Here is a 20,910-nt window from a genome sequence, read left to right as displayed (position 1 = left end):
TTCGAACTTAATAAATGCCTAGAGTATGCAAATTCGGGTTTTCTTGAATTCGAGTCATATTTGAGACGAATTTAAAACTTTATTGATTTGGTTCAATTACAAGGAGGGCACGAAAGAGGAAATTTCTGTCCTCTATAGTGCTCAATACAATAGAACCTCAGTGCAAAAGCTTTCGCAAAGCATCTCAGAACACAATAGGATGCGTCCATCATGGCTGAGGAAACATGCAAGAGTTTTACGAGAGCAACCATAATACCTCACTGCCGGCAACAACCTATGCGCGCCACAGAAAAGGAATCGCCAACTTACGATAATACGACACATCCCAAAGTGCACCTTCTTACTTGAATTTACGGCCATTCCAGCGCAGATAGTAAACATGCAAATAACTACGAAAATTGACATTCTTAACTTACCAAATACAAATGCTTATTTTCATGGGCCTGCAATTTCAAACGAGCACCAACAATATTAGAAGGGGTAAAGATGGCTACGGAGAAACAACCCATGTCAGACCATCACCAAAGATAAATATTTGCCTCCTTGTGCAGACGCAGAACTTAATCTGGCAAAACTGAAGAATGCGACAGTTGTTGCAGAAATGCTGAATCAGAAGGAATTTATTGCCATCTACTAATGTCCTTGCATGTTATTCGTCCATATGAGCATTCTCTGGCCACCAACCACCACCCAAATCTCTGTTGCCTGTATCAGTACACTCGAGCTTTAGGTGGGAATGGCTCGATCTCATCGTCCAACGTATTCATATGAACTGGTCTGTAATCTAGCCGGACCTTCTCGTTTTCCCAGAACCTGCAAGTTAAATATGAAGAGGCTGCAATCAGGAGAGCACAGCAAAGGTACATCAAGAGAGACTAGCACCAGTAGATTATTCTGCTCTTTTTGCCCAACAACTCATGATTATAAGGAGATGGAAAAAGCATCCAGCCAAAGGTTAAATTATAAGTCGAAAGAAACAACAAGCTCCATGACAGGTACTTTCATCCATGTTTCTAGAGTTGAATTATGTGTTTAAGTAAACAGATGAAAGTAGCTCCACGAGCCTTTGACGCCTAGATTCCACCCTATAAGAATTGAAATTATGAAGGGAGAAAAAAGAGAGGCCAAAATAGATATAAATTACGGTAAACAGCATAGAGAATTATTTCACTAAACTAAGTGTGTGGATAAAGTCACCACACTTAAGGTGCCGGGGGTCAACTCAATAGGTCAATGATCCAATGTCCACAGTTTCATTCAAACCCAATCTTTAAGATGGATGCAGTAACGCATTAACTGAGAGAAATAAGATGCTATATAATGAGGAAAATAATTTTCCAAGATGAAAAAAGATGACTTACCCCAAAGTGTGCTTCATCCAGTTTTCATCATCTCTTTTCTGCAAAAGCAGTTGAGCTCACTTTATTTGAAAAAAAAAAAAACGTTGGGAGGAGAAGATGAGCATCCTGTAGAAGATCGAAAGAGAGCTCACCGTAAAGTCTTCACGGGCATGGGCTCCTCTGCTCTCTTTCCTGGCTTCAGCAGAATGCATGGTGATACAGGCATTTATCAGAAGGTTTTCCAACTCCAGAGTCTCAATCAAGTCTGAGTTCCTATAAAAGAATTTAACCTCAAGATTATTCCAAAAGGTAGAACCACAAGAAACATTTGTTCACGAAACGATGATAGGTAATCTCTACCATATCACACTACGGTCTTTCAATTGCACATCATGGAAGCTTTCCCACGCCTTGTCGATTAAGTGACAACCTGGAACAATCAGAAAGCATACCATTAAGGCGGCAATTACAGAGTCATAGATTAGAGAATGTAGCCTAAGAAATAGACTGCAGAGGCAGCACAATCAAAGGGCCCACGCAAGAACCTTATTTCCAGTTTACATTTCAATTTTAAGTAGAACACAGCCAACTGGAATCCTGAAATTATCTCCTCTTCATAACCATTCAAAGACAATGCTTATAAAACCAATGGTATATTAATATTGGCTATCTCAACACAGTCAAGAAGAGAAATCTTTGAAGTTCTAAAGCCCTTTCCCAGCAAATCTTAGAATAGCATGATAAAAGAGAGCTCGGTTTGCATACAATGCTTTTATCTCCAAAAAGAATTTGCTTACCTTCTTCCAAAGTTTCTTGAGTACGGAAGACAGCAGCATTATTTTGCATAACTCGTTGCATATTCAACCGAATTTTAGACGTCGGAAGTGAGCCATTTGAATTTCTGATCTTATCCAGCCATGCAATAGTCTTCTCAGCAGCATCCTTTTCCAAAGGCTTTTGTTTCTCCCCTGCAAATTCATAGTCAAGTTATTTGTCTAACATATTTACCATGTTCTCTCACATAATCTGAAGATTAAACTTGCCTGGCCTACGTATTTCGGCAACTCTGTTAGCACAAGCTCTCCCAAACACAACAATATCAAGAAGAGAATTTGCACCAAGCCGATTAGCACCATGAACAGATGCACAGGCTGCCTCTCCAGCAGCCATGAGTCCAGGAACAACTGCATCTGGATCGTCACCTTTGATTGTGACAACCTACGGTTCAAAGAGTGCAAATCAGCAAACAGCAACAGGGTTAATGTAATATAAGTTCACATAGTGGTGGAAAATTAACAACTGATGGGGGTAAGTTATCGAAAGTCATTATTCATCCACTTTAAACCCTGAATGTAACACAGTGACTTCTCCTAAACAGCACATTATGTCTGGAGTCATTCATTGTTCGCCTGACATCCTATCCCATCAAAAATCTGTTCATATCCTTGTATTTTTGCATTTTGAATGCATGAAACATCAAAATGTTTGATAATACTAGTTTGCATAAAACTATGACTAAGGACCACTTCAAATAATTTATAATCGAAACTGTCCTGCTCATTAAATTGCCCAAAAAATTATCAGAGCTTTTAGAATGACCTCCTAAAACGTCATTTTTAACTTCACCTGTCAAACTCACTGAAGACAGTGCATCGCCAAGAGCTTTTCTATGATATCATTAGGATAACACTGATCAGTAATCAAGTAATCCATAGAGTCTCATCAATATGAGATATCACTTACCTCTCCATGATAATTTGTGGGGATACCACCCATATTGTAATGCACGGTGGGTAGGACAGGGATGGGCTCTTTTGTCACGTCCACTCCAGCAAAGATAGCAGCAGTTTCAGAGATACCGGGAAGTCTCTCCTTCAATACTTCGGGAGGTAAATGATTCAGATGAAGATATATATGGTCCTTATGAGGTCCTGAAAAATTAACAGCAATTTTCATAGCAAATGGGACTATTATTCACGTACATGTTCATTGCAAAAGGTGCAAAAGGGCTCTGAAATATATGAACATAAGGATCTTCACGGCAAAGTAAAAAAAATTAAAGAATAACGAAAACCAGGGTGTTGACAATCTTAACTAAAATTCGTGAGCCAATTTAATTAGAGCATAACGTACCTACACCACGTCCTTCACGTATCTCCATGGTCATTGATCGTGAGACAACATCCCTTGACGCAAGATCCTTGGCTGTAGGGGCATACCGTTCCATGAACCTTTCACCCTCACTATTTCGAAGGATACCACCCTCTCCTCGTGAACCTACATCACAATAATGAATGAGTAAGAAAACACAAGCTAATCAGTAAAGCTGAAAAAAGCATTTTATGTGAAATTTATGCCACTCAAATTCACATAAATGGCAAGAAACCTTCAGTTATGAGGCATCCGGCACCATATATTCCAGTGGGGTGAAATTGCACAAACTCTAAATCCTGTAAAAAGATAATGTTAAATAACAAAGAAGTAGAGAGGTTGTATGGAAGACCAATCTCAGGTAGGGAAGGCAGAAAACAGACTTCAAGGGGAAGTCCAGCCCTTGCAACCATAGCATTGCCATCTCCCGTGCACGTATGAGCTGATGTTGCAGAAAAGTAGGTTCTACCATAGCCCTGAAGAATCAGAATAAGAAGTGAAGAAATCTACATGCTTTCCTATCAAAAAGATATCATAAGTTTGACATGGTACCCCTGTGGCCAGAATCGTTGAAGCGGCCTGGAACCGATGTATTGTCCCGTCTTCCATATTCAGAGCAATCACTCCTTGACAACTGCCTGAATAAGAATTTCAAGAACAAATCCACTCGGCTCATCCTTTCAAAGTTACTGTCTTCACAATTTCACAAGAAGACATGCAAATAGCAAAACAACAGGTCCACAGCAATGGATGAGAAAACCTATAAACTACTGCAGCCTTTTTACACAAAGAACAACAGAGGAGAAACCAAAATCCTACTAACTGAAAAATTCAAGTAATAGGTTCACCCAGTGAAAGGATCAGATCTTTCATTTTTAAGCAGATCTAACCTACTTCAGAAGTCGAAAACCAGAACCTTAGTCACTTTTGTTTTGTAAAGGACTGAAACCCGTTCATATACCATGCAAAACTGCTGGCTAACATTTCAATTAACACCATTTGGTACGCAATTTTATTACCACCTCCTCTAACATCTTTCTTAAAAATAATGCAGTAGCTCAATGAATCTCCAGATCATTCCAAGCTAATCACGCTCATAACTCCAAGCTACTTCATCTAATTTTCACTAAGCTGCATATTGTAACTTGACGAAGGTCCCATAATGCATTGACTCACCATCACTACTCATAATTAGATCCAAGGCAAAATATTCGACGAAGAACTGTGTATTATGTTTCATAGCTTGGCCATAAAGGGTGTGCAACAATGCATGCCCAGTTCTGTCAGCTGCACATGCACAACGGTAAGCCTGTCCACCTGTGGTAAAGGCAAAATAGAGTTTGAGGTGAGTTATATTTTGCATTAATTGCAACTACTTCCATTCTGCATCCATCCCTTACCTTTTCCAAAATTAAGGCTTTGGCCGCCAAATGCACGCTGATATATTTTTCCATCTTCAGTTCGAGAAAATGGCAGGCCATAATTCTCAAGCTCAATCACTGCTTTTGGTGCCTCTCTACACATGTATTGAATTGCATCTTGATCACCTACACGGACTCAACATTGACTAAATACTGCACAACATAAACACTAAGAATCTAATAGCACAGTAGCTTTCACTAGAGTCTATAGTCCGTTCGAAGTGCCGTTTACTTTTATCTTTTTACATGGCATTTAAGACTTGACTTCCTTCAAACCTAACACCCCCAACTGTTAAAGACCTTGACATAGGGACTTTCAAGGTCATTTAAAATTGCAAACATGTCAAATCTTTTTGTTGTTTTCTTAAAGGTAGAATATATAATTCTTTTATTTTGGCAAAAAAGTTAAATGATCAACTGTTAGGACACTGACCCCATGTCTGTGTTGTATAAAGGGATCTTTGCCAGTTTAAAACCATGCCTATCCTCCCGTTGCAGACAAATAGAGGAGAACAGCCACGAGTTCGATTTTTGATAAGACAGGTGTTTATCTCGAGATTGTCAAAAGCATCTAATAAATGGCGGTACAAATTAAACTGAAGACAAATTATAAGGTATTCATGCCTCTGTGGTCCATTGTCAACTGAACAGTAATAAAACAAAACAAACTAAAACCCGACCGTGAAAAGCCTACCTAACCAGTCGCTCCCCTTAACAGTGTCATACATGTGCCACCTCCAGTCATCTTCAGTCATGTTGCCCAGTGCAGCATTTATACCACCCTGTGAAGAGTTTTCCCTTTAGGTACTAAGGAAAGTCCAAGCTATCCAAACAATTTAAGAAGGTAAGAAAAAGTAGATGCAAGAAAAATCAACATAAAGGTTCATGAGGACAATAGGGAGAAAAACAAAACAAAGAAAATGCATAGGCTAAGAGAAAAGTTGAAAATACAAAAAAAAAAAAAAAAATCACATTGACAGAGCTGAAGAGTATAAAAGTGCTCATCAATTAGGTTGGAAGGATCCATTGAGTTTACACAACCCCTAAAACAAATCTTTATTAGGATGACAGCTAAGACATAGAAAGCACCTATTAGAATAGATAATTGTATCACACAAATTATCACACGCGATCAACATCTCACAGACTCTTTAAATAAGTTGAAGAGTGGTTAAGGCGTTCAAATTTGGCTGTAAACCTTGGACATTAACATAATTTTTGGCATTCGGAGTCTCACTTCATTGCATTATAGACTGTGGCTTATAATTAATAATAGAGCCTCTTTGTTGGTATTAAGCAAAAGCAAAAAGTTGCCGCCAAAATTTAAAACATCATCTAAACTTCCACAAGTTATTAAATATGTATATGTGAATTTACGTGTGGCCATTTTCTATTGTGAAATTTTCAGATGTCTTGGATTAAAAAAGTCAAAGTGTGTGAGTCACAATATTTTGATTAAGCAAAATGAAAAAGCCAAATCAGATACGACCTAAATCTTAAAACATCAAATTTTTAAGAACATCTAGGTCATGGCATTTAGTCATTTAAATGTTTTATAGTTTATTGAACTAAGAGCCATGAGCCAAGCCAAAAGCAAGCGACGTTATAGTATCAACGTCTTACCTAGTTCTTCTGCATCCATGGCTTCTAGGATACAGCATTACAAGTTTTCATGGTTCGTGCATTATCGATTTTCATCACATAGTAGGACCTAAGATTCTCAATCTATTCATTCTAATGCATGGCATCAGCAAGCATGATGCCATTATGTCGTCAAAAGGTCAAAAGAAACAACTAAGCAACTTGATGTTAAAAGCATTACAGAGCACTGTTGATAATATCTGTCCATTGTCATGTATAATCAGCAACATAATGAAAGCTGGAGTTCTTCACACCTGAGCAGCAACAGTGTGTGACCGGGTTGGAAAGAGCTTGGTGATACAAGCAGTGTTAAAACCATGTTCAGAGAGTCCAATGGCTGCTCTCAACCCTGCACCTCCTGCTCCTACAACGAGGGCATCGTATGTATGGTCGACTATGGTGTACGGTGATCGACCGGTAGTCTGCAACAAAAAGTGAAAGACTATTCTTACCGCCCAGAGACAATCAAGATTATGCTGCAATCGATTAACTTCGGCAACAGAAAATAAAGCATGAAAAGAAGAAAATTTCAACTCAATACTTAGAGGGAGAAATTCGTTCTCCTTGAAAACCCAAAACGGCAAAAAGCTAGAGCATTTGTTTGTTATTGTATTTAAAACCTAGAAAACACCAATCTATAACTCTCGAAAGGGTAGATGACACCAAGGAACAAGAAAAACCCTCAAATCGGATTCCATGCTGCTCCTGACAAACCGCATTAACCACTCAGGAAGATACTAGAAACTTGAAAAGATATCCAACTACTCCCAATTAGCTAAATCCAAAACGAAACCAGCTCCTTCAGAAAAACCCAAAACCCTAACACCAAGAACCACTATTACCCACTCCTACAGCTTCTCCAGCAACCAAACACGGACAACGGTCAACATCTCCAGGTGAAGCAGCGCCAAGCTCCAAAATCAGCTCAAAACCAATCAAACCGAATCAAACAGGATCAATCCCAAACCAAAACATATAATCGCAATCCAGCTTCCACGACCACCAGATTGCCAGAAGCAACACCAGGAATCCGAGAAACGAAGCGGGAGAGCTGCGCAGAGGGGGGGGAGGGGGGAGCAGGTTACCGATTCGGTGGAGAACAATCTGGAAATGTGAGATCGGATAGATTCGCCGGTGGCGGATCGCGGGGACGCGGAAGGAGCGCTGAGGCCGCGAGCAATGCACCGCCACATCTCGTCCGCTGCGGCGTGGAACCCACCTCACTCCGGTGCGGTCTTTGGGCTGGCAGGCGACGAGGATTTGGGTGCGGCTTCTTTTAAGGATGGGATGTATCTGAGTTTTTGGCTGTGCTACTGCTAGAGATGCGACTGGGATTTTGCGGAAAAAAAGGGTGGCGAGTTGGAGAAGAGGAAGTGACTAAATGCTGTTATGGTTTTTGTTCTAATTTTAGGGGGCAAAAACGAAGGATGAGAAAGAAAGGAAGAAAATACCAATTTGAGTTGGTACTTTGGCCAAAAATAAAATGTTGAGCTGGAATGAGAGCGAGAGAGAATTTATCGAAAAAAAAGAAAAGAAAAAGTAAAGAGAAAAGAAAAAGAAAAAGAAAAAAAAAGAAATTATGAGGTGTATTGTAAAACAACCTGTCCTGGGTATCGAGGACTAGATCGGATATTTTAGGAATAGTTCTAGAACTATGTTTAACAAATTAGAAATTTTATAATAAAAAAAAATTGGATCGGAGTTTAAGATTCATTAGTGCCGTTTTCCATCATGTAATGATGCATAGCTGGATTAATAACAACTGCTAATTGAAATTAGTCGACCATCGATATCCGCTATCATTACTGGTTCTTATTTTCTATGAACTTGATGATTTTGAAACTCGAAGTCAATTATGATATATACCATTAGAATTTTCCATGTCACGCCCTTGTGAAAAATAGTGAATTTCGGACAAGCAGTACTTATGTCACGCTCTTAATGTTCAATTTGTGACAATTTGTTATTTGAAAAAAAAAAAAAGGACTGTGACATTTGGGTTGGCCATGGCATTGAATTTTTGCTTTGTGAGAGTAGAAAACCGGAAAAATCCGAAATACTTATTGAATTTTTTCCCTTGGACCCCATGCCCATCGGAGTTATCATTCTTGTAACGAAGAGATTTCTAAAGGCACAAATGAAGACACGAAACTCAGGTCTTCTAGAACAGCGATGGTCGTCCAATGAAAGCGAGGGACGCTGGTCTTACGTAAGACGTTGATGCTTTCGTAGCCACAACGTAGTTTTCGGATGGAGAACTTGGCCACGTGGCATTTGTCGTTACCGCTAGCTACTAGGGGTGTGCAACAAGACTGGATTTACCCGGAACCTGGATCGGCTCACCCATAATATAGGATCGGGAATCGATTCTTACCCAAACCAGTCCGAGAACTGGTTCTAATTTTTGGGAACCAATTGAAACCGGTCCGGTTCTCGGTTCTAGGTGAAGACTCACCCGTATCGATTTTAGAACCGGTTTTTAGTTACTTTTAAAAAAAAAACCCCTAGTGTCCAGTCCAGTGTCGCTTGCCCTTTGGTTGCCTCACGGCCCTCATCTCCTCTCAGCCTAGTGTTGCTTGTCCTTTGAGTTTTTCCGGTGCTGGTTCATGCATGCTTAATGTAGTGTCTTCTAGCATGTTACTTGGACCCTACAATTTCAGTTCTTTTTTTAATGGGAACAACGAAAATTGAAGTGCGGTTGGAAGACTTGCACTTTGTTAATTTAGCGTTTTGGAGGATCATTGTTGCTTTTGGTGGATTGTAACTTTTATTTTTCATATGAGGGTTTGTTGCTTTTGGCGGATCATATTGTTATCTATTATTATATTTTGGATTGTTGCTTTTGGTGAATTATAACTTTTATTGCTCATTTTATCTATACTCATATTATTTTGATGGAAAAAAAAAAAAAAGAAAACGGGTTCTCGGGTAGACCACGGAGTCGGATCGAAAAATAAGGTCGGTTCCAAAACAGGTTCCAAGACAAACATGGTCCGTTCTCGGTTCCAAAAATTGGGAACCGGTTATAACATGGTCGGTTTCGGGGTTTAGGTCTAAACTCAGCCCACCCGGCCCATGCTCGCCCCTACTCTCTACCCCAAAAAGGAGAGTCCTCTCTAGGACCCGCTTCGACCATGACTAAATGGCAGTTAATCAATCCTCCCACTAAATTGCTTGTGTCACGTTATTGGGGGAACGATGGTCCGTGTTCGAGCTCTATAATTAATCGAGTCGTGTCGTAATTTTATCATGAAAAATGCCAATCCGATCTCAAGCTCCTATGCTTCTTGCTGCTTCATTGGCTGTTGCACCCCATCTTTATAATCAGTTTTTTTGGTCAAATCTTTATAATCGCTTAAGTTCTCTCGTTTTTGTTTGTTTTGCACAATGGCTAGCACCTCTGTTACCACCGATTTGGGTCGTTATGGCTCGATTATAAATGAGCACTCGACTCACCCCCCTACCTCCCCTGGTCTCGGGCAATTGCAATCGCTTTTGGAGGTAGATCAAAGTTGGGGCATGTTAATGGCTTGATCAAACCCCTTCCTATCACCGATCCTCATATATGCCGAGTGGCAAGATACTGACAATCTTGTTATGTCGTGGATTATTAACTCAATGGGTCCTCGGATCTATGGGATTTTTTCATATTTTGAGACTGCGAAGTCTATGAGATTTTTGTCGGGAATCGAAGTTTATAAAAGGAGTTGTAACTGTGTTGTATTTCTCCATCTCTCAATGTACAAGGGCTTAGCACTATTTATAGTGCTAGAAAGGAAAAAGGAAAAAATCTACAAGATTATATTTTCTCATTCCACAAATCAATCATGGACATATTGAATCAATTAGTCTAGAACATAATCGTATCAAATCAAAGCATAAATTAATCCATATCTCCAACACTCTCCTTCAAGCCGGTGGCCTATATATGTCAAGGATGCCAAGCTTGCTCAAAAGGTATGAATGTCGTCTCGGGCATAACGGTTTGGTGAAAATATCAGCGGGTTGTTCTTCGCTTCCGATTCCCGTAGTCACAATGATCCCTTCTCGAATTTTATCTCGAGTGAAACGACAATCTACTTCTATATGTTTCGTTCTTTCGTGAAAGAATGATTTCCTGCTAACTTAAAAGCAGCATCATTGTCACAAAATAACTCACTCTGTCCATCTATTTGTATTCCAAGGTCCAAGAGTAGTTCCCGTATCCAAACTATTTCTCAAACAGTCTTTGCCATGGCTCGATATTCTAATTCGGTTGATGATAGTGATACGGTTGACTGTTTCTTTGTCTTCCATGATATCAATGACTTCCCCACTTAATACAAAAACCAAGTAATAGATCTTCCGGTCATGGGGCAAGTAGCATAATATGTATCACAAAAGGATGACAATCCTCATGTTACAATCATGGGACAAGAAAATACCAAGTCTTGGACATCCTTTTAGATATTTGACAACCTTCAGCGCCGCATTCATGTGTGATTGCTTCGGTTTATGCATGAATTGATCGAGCATAATCATTGCATAGCATATATTAGGCCTTGTCATGGTAAAATATATTAACTTCCCAACAAGTCTCTGATACCCCGACGAGTCCTTAAGTAATGGATCTTTGATAGATGAAGATGAGCCTGCGTCGTATTCATGGGTTGTCGGCCTCGCATTTTTGCTCGATCGGTATAACAGCTGGTTTGCAACCCGATAACCCCGCTTTCGAAACAATTTCTTGAATGAATTTACGCTGATTGAAGCAAATTCTCTTATCACTTCGAGCTATCTCGATTCCAAGGAAATATTTGGGAGGTCCCAAATCTTTGATGTGAAAGGTAGAGTGTAAATACTCTTTGAATTTCCCAATAGCGGAATCATTATTTACCATGATAAGTATATCATCAACATAAATCAATAAATAAATTGATGAAACACCTTCAGTCCATTTAAATAGGGCGTAATCATGCTTGGAATACTGAAATCCTGCATTTGTAAGAGCAAGAGTGAACTTAGCATACCACTGTCCGGAAGCTTGTTTAAGACCATACGGGGATTTACTGAGACGACATACTTGAGACTCCCTCTGTCCGCGTAGTCCCCGTGGAAGTTCCATAGAGATTTCTTCATCTAAATCCTCATGTAAAAAAGCATTGTTCACATCCATCTAGTGTAGTAGCCAATTGCGAATGGCCGCAACGGATAGGAAGGAGTGAACGGTGACCTCTTTGGCAACCGGTGAGAAGGTTTCATGGTAATCAAAACCTTCTCGTTGTGTGAATCCTTTGGTGACCAAACGAACCTTGTATTGTTCAATGGATCCATCCGCCTTGAATTTAATCTCGTAAACCCATTTGCAGCTAATCGCGCTTCGATGTAGAGGTAGTGGAACACTATCCCAGGTGTGATTTTCATTAAGGGCTTTTAATTCAGCTTCCATGGCATGCTGCCATTTGGGGTCACATGCTGCCTCAACATAAGAAGATGGTTCCTACTCTTCAGAAATTCGACTAATACAACACGGATGTTCGAGTGATAGTCGACTAAATGAGACGTATGAGGAAGTACGATATTTTGTACTTGAAGAATCCAGGGTAGGACATATGTAATCTTTTGTCCACATAGGAGGTCGAGTAGATCTCCTAGAACGTCGAGGTTGCTCATTCTTATTATGTTCGGGAATTGGAGAAGCAACCTCATGAGTAACCCGAGGTGGAAAACACACCGAGGGAGTAAGAGATTCATGGATATCTTCAGTTAATGCCGAGGGAGTAATAGCCGGTATCATTATGTCTTAGTGCACTGAATCTGTGACAACCGGCACATACGACTCGGGTGCAATGACTACATATGAAGGATACATAGATAGATCTTCTTCCGATAAAAATTGACGATGTTCGATGACGATACGAGATGAAGATCCAATATCTTTGAATGGGAATATATCTTCATGAAAAATAACGTCAATGCTTACAAAGAAATGCCCCGTGGATAACTCCATAATACGATAACCCTTCTACAGAGAAGGATACCCCATGAAAATACATTTAGTAGCACGGGGATCCATTTTACCTCAAGAGCCCACGGTTGTTGCAGAGCATAAATAGCCAAATACTTTAAGATGATTTATTTCTGGTTGCTTTCCATATAGCATTTCCAAAGGGGTTTTCCCAGCAAGTATTTTAGTTGGCATGCGATTAATCAAATAGGCTGCCGTGACCACACAATATCCCCAATATTTTTCTGGAATCGAGGCTTGATATTTGATTGCTCGAGCTACTTCTAGAAGATGTCGATGTTTGCGCTCAACAATCTCATTCCGTTGAGGAGTGTAAGTGCAGGAGCTTTCATGAAGTATCCCTTGAGAAGACAATAAAGATGTGCACTCAGCAAGAAGGAATTCCTTCCCATTATCCGTACGAATTCGATGTGCGGTCTTGTTGAATTGATTCCCGATTAAAGATAGGAAAGACGACAAATAGGAAAAAGTCTAGCTTTTAGACTGCATGAGGAACACCCAAGTAGCACGAGTGTAATCATTGACAATGGTGAGAAAAAGCCGGGACCCATCCCGATTTGGAGTGTGATAAGGACCCCGGATATCCATATGAAGCAAGGAGAAAGACCTAGTAACTCGAGATGTGCTATTTGGGAAAGCCGCGTGAGTTTGTTTTGCCGGAGGGCAGATTGGACTTTTTTTTATAAGGAAAGCAAGCACTATGACCCAAACGTTGATGAAAAAGAAGATTTTTATTACTAGTGGTAGCACTACAAGAAATGCCATTATTTAGTAAATCAAAATCTCTTGGAGTATTGATTCAAAAATATAATCCCCGCGTAACTCTACCCAAGCCCATTAGTTTGCCAATCAAATGGTCCTAAAAGAAGCAATTTTCAAAACTGAATATGGCGGACAAGAATTATCCTCACGGGTTTTTGAAATAGACATGAGGTTGAATTCAAAATTAGGGATAAATAGGACATTCTTAAGTATGATGTCTGGACTAAAATGCACAGTCCCAATTTTTGTGACATAAATAACATTCTCGTTCGGAAGATGAATTGATATGGGAGATTGTAATTTTTTGTTAACATGAGAGAATAATCATTCATCACAGACTATGTGGTCACTAGCATCTGAATCAATTACCCATGCATAAACCGATATTGAATTCGTCTTGCAAAGGAAGGTACTTGAAAAACTTGCGGTCTTGTCACTAGTTTTCAACCGACTCGGGGCTTTCATAATGTTCTGGTACTAATCATAGGTGATTGTTTGATGTCCCCCATCAATCCGTTGTCTTGACACCTGGTAAGCGTAAAAACCTTTTTCTTTCCTGTCTTTGTCATTTGGTTTTCCATGTAATTTCCAGCATGTCTCGATAGTATGGTGCGTGCGCTTACAATATTCACAGTATTTACCTTTAAGTTTGGAGTTTTGCCCACCATACCTCCGAGCCGACGTGGCACCACGAGGAACGTTGAATTCTCTATAAACTAGAGTTGATGTGGTCCGATAGGGCCACACGATTCGACCGCATAATGGGATGGATGTAGTCGTCTGATTCTAATCCAAGCCGTCCGATTGAAGTCCCTTAAAGTTTCCATCTTCTCTTCTTGCTGCTTTACGGAGCTCGATACTCTCGAGATTTCCATTGGTTCTCTGTCCTCTGTGCGACGACTTGCCGGTCGAGAGTGCCATGAGGGCCATACTCCCCCCTCTCCTTGCATGCTTGGTTGTGGCCAACCGCTGGCTTTCTTCTTGTACGGCTAATTGGTAGATTCGCCCGAGCATCGGTGTGGGTTCCATCGCCAAGATCCGTGACCAGAAGGATGAGTACGACTTGTTTAAGAACAGGAAAAAACGGGTAATTTTCTCTCTCTCTCTCTCTCTCTCTCTCTCTCTCTCTCTCCGATACTGTCGGTGTGTAGCCTCGGGTCCCTTAAGTTGTTCTTCGGCGGCTTCGAGTTCGTTTCACGATGCTGAGAGCCGATTGAAAACGTTAGTAATAGACAAATTTGCTTGTTTTAATTTGGATATGGCCTGAGTAATCGTGAATAATTTTGCTTGATCTAGTCTCCCATACATTTTGCCAATGTTTTCCCATACTTTTTTTGAATCCTCGGTGGGTGGAAGTCCGGCGGCAACATCGGCAATGAGACAATTACCAATCCAAGTGCGAACCAATTGGTTGCACTTCCACCAAGGCCGCCGTAGGCGCTTGTCAATCGAGAAAGGGAAAACTCTGTCGAGGAAGCCGTCCTTGTCTATGGTGACGAGGGCTCTCCCGATGGATGTTAATGAGCCCGAGCTCCGATCCGGCGAGCTAGATGTTGATGAGCCTGAGCTCCGGTCCGTCGGCCGGCAACGTATAGAGTGGGTCGCCGGGCTCGGGTCGCCCGCTGCTCACTGGAAAGGTGTAGGGCAAGAATCCAGGTTGGGGAGCCGGGTAGGTATCCATCCGAGAGCCCGATGGAAAAGGTCCGGACCTATGACTCGGGGTTGTCCAACCCGATCCACTATTCCGGAAGGGACCCGACCCATCTCCACTAGGCTGAACTCCGGGGCCCAAAATATTTTCCTCTCCAAGTGGGCCTTGTTTAACCCACATTTAACTTGGCTGGAAGTCAAGTTAAATGTGAGCCCATATTTTCCTCTCCATTGTGATCCCACCTTGTTGAGCCCACATTTTCCTCTCCACTGTGATCCGGATGTTTTCCCATATTGTTTTTGAATCCTCATTGGGTGGAAGTCCGGTGGCAACATCGGCGATGAGACAATTACCAATCCAAATGCGAACCAATTGGTTGCACTTCCACCAATCTTTGTGTAGGCGCTTGTCGGTCGGGAAAGGGACGACTCTGCCGAGGAAGTCGTCCTTGTCTTTGGTGACGAGGGCTCTCTTGATGGATGTTGATGAGCCCGAGCTCCGGTTTGGCGAGCTGGATGTTAATGAGCTTGAGCTCCGATCTATCAACCGGCGACGTGTAGAGTGGGTCACCGTGCTCGGGCCGCCCGTTGCTCACTGGAAAGGTGTAGGGCAAGAATCCGGGTTGGGGAGCCGGGTAGATATCCATCCCAGAGCCCAATGGAAAAGATCCGAATCTGTGACCCGGGGTTGTCCAACCCACTCCACTATTCTAGAAGGGACCTGACCCATCTCCACTAGGCTAAACTCCAGGGCCCAAAATATTTTCCTCTCCGGATGGGCCTTGTTGAACCCACATTTAACTTGACCCGGTGACCCATTATCCTTGGATCGGATTCCGGTGGGATGGGGTCCACCGGGTCGGCCCAGGAACTAAGGGTGAGCAAAAAAGACCGCTTGGACCGGACGAGGACCGATGGTCCGATTCTCAATTTTAGGGGGATCCGGTCCGGTTCTTGGTTCCTAAAATTGGAATCGGTGATCGGGCGGTCCGGTTCCCGGTTCCGGGGCCTAGAACCGGACATGACCGATCTTTTTTTTTTTTATATATAAAAAACTAACATTTACTTATTGTTTAGGTTTATATCCTTTAGGGTTTCTTTGCTTCACTTCAGCGTAGCGCCGCAGACTTTTTTTCTTATCTCTCACTGTCCGGTCTCCACTTCTCTCGCTATGCAGACGAGTCCCGAGTCATCGACGAGTTCGATCCGGAACTACCAATTGAAGAGGCCTTGACTCCGCCGAGCTTGTAGTACACCGAATCTTGTTTCCTTGACCTCGAGCTCGATTGCGTCTTCTATCAAAGTGTGCAGCCACTTTTCGGAATTGTGGAACGGAAACCCTCGGAATCGCCTGGGAACCGTACAGGACCGACGGTCCGGTCTAGTCCGGTCCTCGGTTTCGAGGGTGGCCGGTTCGATCCACGGTTCCGAAAAGTGGGAATAGGGACCATCGGTCCGATTCCCAATTTTTTTATGGGAACCGGACCGGACCAGAAATCGTTCACCCCTACCGAGAACATGAATCGAAGCAAGAGCCATTTCGACAGAGTTCTGAATAGAGAACTATTGCTCTGTGGCTGGAACAATTTGATCCGAATCTTGAGGTGAGTTGTTGCTGTTTTCCACCTTTGAAAGATCACTGGTGTCTTGATTCTTAGACATGATATCAAAAAAAGAACTAAATTCCACTCGAGGTGCTACCTTGTTTTACGGAATTGATATTGGAAAGACAAGACAGAAAACCAGACCGGAGGCAATTTAGGGATGCGGAAGCGAGGCCGGGAAGGATGGCTCTAATACCATGTCGGGCATCGAAGTTTATAAAACGAGTTGTAACCGTATTGTATTTCTCTATCTCTCAATGTACAAGGGCTTAGTACTATTTATAGTGCTAGAAAGGAAAAGGAAAAAATCTACAAGATTATATTTTCTCATTCCACAAATCAATCGTGGACAGATTGAATCAATTAGTCTAGGAACATAATCGTATAAAATCAAACCACAAATCAATCCATATCTCCAACAATTTTCTTTACGAACATCAAGATGATGCTACGGATCCTAAAGTTGTCAATTAGGTCACTACTACTGACCTTCAAACATATCTGGAACGAATACCCTTGCAACTCCAACAATTAACATCCTCCAACAGTGTGTCCGAGCCGAATTCTGACTCCGGAAATATGGCTCAAACTTCTAGTAGTGTCTTTGCCCTATTTGCTTCCTCTATGAACTATTTTATAATTGATTCAGGAGCAGTTGACCACGTGTGCTAGAGTTCTCGTTGGATAACTTGTCTGCGTAAGGTTCCTACTGGTTTCTACTCTCCTGTTATGATTGCTAATGGTGAAAAAGTCCCTATTCAAGGGCTTGGGAAACTAGATTTATTTTCTAGCTATTCTAATGTGTTATTTACGCCATCATTATCTTCAAACTTGTTATCTGTTAGCAAAACTATCAATGATCTTCATTACAATGTTACATTTTCTCGTGATAAGCTTATCTTTGGGGACAAGACCACATGGAAGAAGATTGGTGTATCTCGGTTTCATAAGGGCTATACACTGTTGATTTTTCAAGTACGATTTTGGTTGCTAGCTAGGATAAAGATTTAACATCTCAACTATGGCATTGACGTGTGGGGCACCAATCAAATCTGGTGTTGCTGTCCATTGATCCTACTTTTTCTCTAGATTCAAGCTCTTGTGAAACTTGTTATTTTGCTAAACAACATAGTTTGTCCTTTTCTTATAGGATAAACAACATACATGAACTATTTGAGTTAATTCATTATATTGTTTGGGGTTATGCACCAATTGAATCTCGAGACGATTATAGGTACTTTATTACTTTTGTAGACAACAAATCTCAAACTGCTTAGTTATATTTGCTTACTTCTAAAAGTGAAATCCATGGAATTTACTCGAATAATCTATACGCAGTATGGTGCTCGAATTAAAATATTGCGTACAACAATGGAACTGAATATGCCAATCATCCCTTTGAGTCTTTTCTCAATAGTTTAGGTATCGTACACCAGACTTCATGTGTTAAAACTCCCTAACAAAATGGGTTGCAAAGAAGAAAAACCGCCATCTCCTTGAGGTAACATGATCCCTTCTATTTTGTAGAAACTTACCTCCACATTTTTTGCTATATGTTGTTCTAACAAGTTGCTATTTGATCAATCGTCTCCCTAGTAAAGTGTTGCAATACGAATCTCCTATGGAAGTGCTCCTTGGCTGGTCAATTGTTCTCTCTCATCTTCATGTATTGGATCATGTGTGCTACGTTCACACTTCAACAAGGAGTAAATTAGATCCTCGTGCATATAAATGCATTTTTTTTTTTTGTATTGTAGTGGTAAAAATAGCTATAAATGTTTCTATCACTCGATCAAAAAAATGCCTATTTCTCGGGATATTACGTTTGATGAAACTCGTATGTATTTTCCTTTCGATGATCAAATTCAAGGGGAGAATAACGGTGAGAGAAATCGGCACTAGAGAGAGATGATGGTGGCGCTGGGCAAATGAGAGGAAGAGCTATCAACAAGCGCAAAAATAGGGAAAGAAGGCATGATTTTCTTCCTAGTAAAGTGTTGCAATACAAATCTCCTGTGGAAGTGCTCGTTGGCTGGTTGATTGTTCTCTCTCATCTTCATGTATCGGGTCATGTGTGCTACATTCACACTTCAACAAGGAGTAATTTAGATCCTCGTGCATATAAATGCATTTTTTTTTTTTTTGGTATTGTAGTGTTAAAAATGGTTATAAATGCTTCTATCACTCCACCAAAAAAATGCCTATTTCTCAGGATACTATGTTTGATGAAACTCGTATGTATTTTCCTTCCAATGATAAAATTCAAAGGGAGAATAACGGTGAGAGAAATAGGCACTAGAGAGATATGATGGTGGCACTGGGCAAATGAGAGGAAGAGCTATAAACAAGCGCAAAACTGGGGAAAGAAGGCATGATTTTCTTTTATCAGTTTTTCAAATTTCGTGTATCATATCCGGGTCTAACCTACCCTTTAGGTGAGATTTTTTCATCCGAACTATATCTTGGGCTATATCCGGTCATATTCGGATTCCACTTCACTCCAAACTCTGGATACGATAAAAGTTATTCCAGCTGGAATTTTATCCGACCCACCAAACGCAGCCTTTGAGATTTCATATGCTTTGAAGCTAGTCTTTTAGTACTCCTATGATAGGAGTTAATGAAATGCAAAGGCTTTCTCATATTCATATCAACCATCTAGTTTGAGAAATTAAATTACAAAAAAATTCACAATTTTATTTTCTTTTACTGTCAAAATGTCACTCCAAACTCTGGATACGATAAAAGTTATTCCAGCTGGAATTTTATCCAACCCACCAAACGCAGCCTTTGAGATTTCTTATGCTTTGAAGCTAGTCTTTTAGTACTCCTATGATAGAAGTTAATGAAATGCAAAGGCTTTCTCATATTCATATCAACCATCTAGTTTGAGAAATTAAATTACAAAAAAATTCACAATTTTATTTTCTTTTACTATCAAAATGTCACAATATCTTTATGTCATTGTGCTACATCAATAGATTTTCAATAGGGTACAATTCGAAATTTGTCTCTGAATATTTCATGAAACCTCCCGCAAAGCAAGTTTAGTTAACCTCGGTAGTCAGCACTAGTCGCATTGCACAAGTGATTGATGGGCTTATCGAGCCTGCACACAATTTTGTCGAGGATTGTGCTTCCCTCCATTTCTTTTTCTTTTTTTTTTTTTTGGTCAAATTTTCCTCCATTTCTAATCGAAGGACATTTCATCTAACCAGTCTCCGATCGGCGGATCATCGGTAAATAGGCATCGCTCAAATGGAAATCGAACTAAAATTAAAAGTGGGTGACATCTATATTTTGTAAGTCTCTAATCAGAGCTATGGTTGAAGGAAATTTCCTCCAACCAACGATGGAGGAAAACATTATCCTTAGGAAAATGAATACTTTTGTTAAGCTAACCACAGTCCACAGAAAAACTTTATTTGGACATACGTTTTTTTCAAATAATACTAAGCTTTCAGCATTCCCAATGCCAACTTTCACTCCAAAGCCTCTTGAGAATGGTCGCCAAATACCCCAAATTTTCTTCAAGGGGCTTTGGCGCCCCAATAGGCATGCAAAATGCTGAACCAAATGCATAGTCGACACCCATAATTCGAATTAGGTAACAAAGTACCCATCTTCCAAGAAATAAACACGTCCATAAAAATTGGTAGAGAAATAAGAGAAGTTCGTCATTGTATTAGTCAAAGTTCGAAAATCCTTAAGCTACCTCGATTCTGGTTGACTATTACTTTAGCATCAAGGGTGAGCAGTTATTAATGTTTACATTAAGGTAGTGTGTTCAGTGGTCGATGACTTAAAATAGACAAAACTTCATGATGGTCGTGAGATCCTATCCCCCTTGACAATACCACTCAAAATTTGCTACTAAGAGCGAGCATGATAATCATTCTTTTTTTTGTTTCTCTTTTTGGAAGAGGTTTGGAACAGAAATCCATTTGATAACGCAATTTCATTTTTTCTATTCCTGGAACAAATTTTTAATCTAGAAATAGGTTTAGAATAGAAATAAGAATTCTTCTTATCGTTCGCTCCCTCTCTCTTACGTGCGGTCTCCCGCGTCCCTCTCGTCGGCCCGTGGTCGCCATCGACCGGTCATCGGCTCTTTTGAGACTCGATGGCCGACAACTGTAGAAATTTTTTGTTGTTTGTCGTGACCCGAACCTCGGAAGGATGTTGGTAGGTCAGATTAATGGATTGCTAAGGTGGCCCTTTTGTGGATACGAGCTTTCTTGGTGTAGGCCCTCCCAAGTCCATACCAAATCGTGACGAGAGTTTATGGAAATTTATCGATTAATTATCAATCGAATTTGACCTTAATGTGGTTG

At 40.7% G+C, this 20,910-nt stretch overlaps 1 protein-coding gene across 1 annotated transcript; it reads right to left on the bottom strand.

Annotated features, from left to right (window-relative positions):
• Positions 1–305: 305 nt before the first annotated feature.
• On the bottom strand, positions 306–7,848 carry LOC115736314 (succinate dehydrogenase [ubiquinone] flavoprotein subunit 1, mitochondrial). Its single transcript, XM_030667948.2, has 16 exons — positions 7,639–7,848; positions 6,808–6,975; positions 5,607–5,694; positions 4,892–5,038; positions 4,668–4,808; positions 4,044–4,129; positions 3,875–3,967; positions 3,727–3,790; positions 3,474–3,617; positions 3,084–3,271; positions 2,384–2,558; positions 2,138–2,308; positions 1,701–1,770; positions 1,493–1,613; positions 1,362–1,399; positions 306–813 (listed from the first exon to the last, which is right to left on the bottom strand). The coding sequence occupies exons 1-16, from the start codon at positions 7,744–7,746 to the stop codon at positions 711–713; spliced, it is 1,905 nt and encodes a 634-aa protein (XP_030523808.1). The 5' UTR covers positions 7,747–7,848; the 3' UTR covers positions 306–710.
• Between the last annotated feature and the right edge of the window lie 13,062 nt (positions 7,849–20,910).

The sequence above is a fragment of the Rhodamnia argentea genome, chromosome 11, assembly GCF_020921035.1.
Source record: "Rhodamnia argentea isolate NSW1041297 chromosome 11, ASM2092103v1, whole genome shotgun sequence".
Classification (NCBI taxonomy): Eukaryota; Viridiplantae; Streptophyta; class Magnoliopsida; order Myrtales; family Myrtaceae; genus Rhodamnia; species Rhodamnia argentea.
Note: the sequence above shows the minus strand (reverse complement) of the source record. Positions and strands in the feature narration are given on the sequence as shown.

Excerpts from the sequence above, each read along its gene's own strand:
- LOC115736314 (XM_030667948.2), bottom strand. The coding sequence starts at position 7,746 with ATGTGGCGGTGCATTGCTCGCGGCCTCAGCGCTCCTTCCGCGTCCCCG. Across the intron at positions 6,976-7,638 it reads GATTGTTCTCCACCGAATCG|ACTACCGGTCGATCACCGTA; the intron begins GTAACCTGCTCC and ends TTTTTGTTGCAG. Across the intron at positions 2,559-3,083 it reads CCACAAATTATCATGGAGAG|GTTGTCACAATCAAAGGTGA; the intron begins GTAAGTGATATC and ends TTTGAACCGTAG.